This window comes from Haplochromis burtoni, unplaced genomic scaffold (assembly GCF_018398535.1).
Source record: "Haplochromis burtoni strain Fernald_Lab_line unplaced genomic scaffold, NCSU_Asbu1 Contig_62, whole genome shotgun sequence".
NCBI classification, from domain to species: Eukaryota; Metazoa; Chordata; class Actinopteri; order Cichliformes; family Cichlidae; genus Haplochromis; species Haplochromis burtoni.
Genome location: NW_024582423.1, coordinates 2,127,064 through 2,129,903, shown reverse-complemented (window position 1 = coordinate 2,129,903; position 2,840 = coordinate 2,127,064). Strand labels below are relative to the sequence as shown.

At 41.7% G+C, this 2,840-nt stretch overlaps 1 protein-coding gene across 1 annotated transcript in view; it reads left to right on the top strand.

The window, feature by feature from the left end:
• Positions 1–208: 208 nt before the first annotated feature.
• snrnp200 (small nuclear ribonucleoprotein 200 (U5)) overlaps positions 209–2,840 on the top strand; it is a gene marked incomplete at its 5' end in the record, with an annotated part of 14,203 nt that continues 11,571 nt past the window's right edge. Inside the window, 6 exon segments of the mRNA XM_005922757.3 lie at positions 209–530; positions 749–912; positions 1,805–1,976; positions 2,066–2,258; positions 2,354–2,409; positions 2,491–2,589. Coding sequence (XP_005922819.1) covers positions 486–530; positions 749–912; positions 1,805–1,976; positions 2,066–2,258; positions 2,354–2,409; positions 2,491–2,589 — 729 coding nt within the window.

Sequence of the window (2,840 nt, the reverse complement as noted above, 5' to 3'; positions counted from 1 at the left end):
AAGAAAGAAAGAAAGAAAGAAAGAAAGAAAGAAAGAAAGAAAGAAAGAAAGAAAGAAAGAAAGAAAGAAAGAAAGAAAGAAAGAAAGAAAGAAAGAAGCTGTTAGCAGAGGAGATTTGGCAAGTTTACATAAGTTTATATACCTATGAATACACCAAACAATAGGACATCGAAACGAAATAAACTTAGCCTGCAGGGGGCGCTGCTTTTTTGCCTTGCTGATCCTGCGCTGACCTTTGACAGCGGAAGAGGAAGAGCGCGGCTTGTTGTGCGCTCGTGTTAGCGGTGCTATTGTAACGTATGGGAAACGCATTTTGTTGTATGAAACTCGGACTTTTCAAAAACTGGCTAATGCTACAAGTTTAATCAGTGCACTCATGTTCACAGCGTCTCTTTAAGCAGGCAGAGTGAGGTCGACTCTGTGGATAATAACAGTCAGTTAGCCGTTTCACAAAGTGCGCTAAAACCTGAGGGAAAACCAGCACCATGGCGGATGTTACTGCTCGAAGCTTGCAGTACGAGTACAAAGCGGTGAGTGTATTTAGAGTGAGACAAAAAAATAAAAACAAAATCAGAGGCAGTGGTCGATATTCTGTAAAGTTATCAGGAAAGGTGTTTGGATTGTACTGTTTTTAATTGATATTTCTCCTTGTTTAGCTAGCCGTAGTGCTAACTAGCACTTACTTTAGCCTGTTGCAGCGCAGACTGATGTGTCTCATAATCACACTGTTTTTATGCCGAACTCTTAGAACTCTAACTTGGTGCTTCAAGCCGATCGCTCTCTGATCGACCGCACCCGGAGAGATGAGCCCACCGGTGAGGTGCTGTCCTTGGTCGGGAAGCTGGAGGGGACCAAGATGGGTGACAAGGCCCAGAGGACCAAACCTCAGAGGCTGGAGGAGAGACGAGAAAAGTCAGTACAGACAGCTGCATATATTGTTCATGTGAAGTTAAAGCAATACATAATTTATATACACTACCGGCCACTTTGAAGTTCCTTTTCCCATTGTCATTAATGCAAATGTGCAATAGCTAATTACATGCCAGCAACTCAGTGCATTTAAGCATTAAGGCATGGTCAACCTGCATATCAGAATGAAGAAGAAAGGTGGGGTGACTTTGAACATGTCTGAGTATGCAGAAAAGCATCTCTGAATGCACAACATATATGGATGGTATTATTTGGGATAAACAACATGAAAGCAAGACTGCTGGTGGTCTAATAGTGTAGTGAATCTTTTTGTTTAAGCATCCCATTATAATTGCAGTGTACCTTAATCTGACAGCTGTTTATAGCAGGATAACACACTATGTCACAAAGCTCAAATAGTCTTAAACTGGTTTCTTAAACAAGTCAGTCCAATAGAGCACCTCTGGGATGTGGAGGAACAGGAGATTTGCATTATGGATGATGTATAGTTGTCAAATCTGCAGCTACTGTGCGATGCTGTCATGTCAGTGTGGCCCCAACTCTCTGAGAAATATTGGCTTTAACTTGTTGAATCTATAGTTTGAAGGCAAAACTGGTTGATTTAAAACAAAACAATCCGGTATTAAAAATCACTTCATTAGTTCCACGTGACAACTTAATTTTGAAAAACTGAAAATAAAAGCATGGGGAAGAATAGCTGTCAAGTTTGATATGTCTTCAAGGCCATTCTCAAGAAAAAAGAGAAAAAGTGAACATATGTGACATGCCTTGGAAGATGTTTGCCACTCAAATGGCCAAACATGGCTCTGCTGTTAACATATGATCTTTTTTTTTTTGTTAATCTTTTTTTTAAATTATTATTATTTTTATCCAGGAGAAGAAAAAGAGATGAAGACAGACACGACATTAACAAAATGAAGGGCTTTACCCTTCTATCTGAAGGCATTGATGAGATGGTGGGCATTGTGTACAAACCAAAAACCAAAGAGACCAGAGAAACATATGAAGTGTTACTGAGCTTCATCCATGCTGCTTTGGGAGATCAGGTCAGCGAACGCCACAACTGCTTTCTTGAAATATTCTGTTTCTGTTACATCTTGCGTGTTTTACTCACTATCTCATTACATTTTTACAGCCGCGTGATATTCTCTGTGGAGCAGCTGATGAAGTTCTGGCTGTGCTCAAGAATGACAAAATGAGGGACAAAGAGAGGCGACGGGAAGTAGAGCAGCTTCTCGGACCTGCTGATGACACGCGCTACCACGTCTTAGTCAATCTGGGCAAAAAGATCACAGACTACGGGGGGGACAAAGACTTGCAGAATATGGGTAAGCACGTTCAAAGTAACTGTGGAATGAAAACTGGAAAGATCCATCAGTTTTCCCTAAAAATATTCATTATGTGCGGTATTTTCTATCCACAGATGACAACATTGACGAGACGTATGGTGTCAATGTTCAGTTTGAATCTGATGAGGAGGTGAGGCTTGCGGCTCTTAAGATTTACAGCTGAGCACATTGATGAGTTTGTGTCACTGACTTTTCCTGTCTTAACATACAGGAAGTTGATGAAGACCAGTATGGCGAGGTACGAGATGAACACTCAGATGAAGACAGTGAAGGAGTGGAGGCAGCTGTGGATTCCACTCTCTCAGCTAATGTAAGTTTCCATTTATAATAATAATAGTAATAATGGATTGGATTTATATAGCGCTTTTCAAGGCACCCAAAGCGCTTTACAATACCACTATTCATTCACTCTCGCATTCACACACAGGTGGAGGCAAGCTACGATTGTAGCCACAGCTGCCCTGGGGCAGACTGACAGAAGCGAGGCTGCCATATCGCGCCATCGGCCCCTCTGGCCAACACCAGTAGGCGGTAGGGTAAAGTGTCTTGCCCAAGGACACA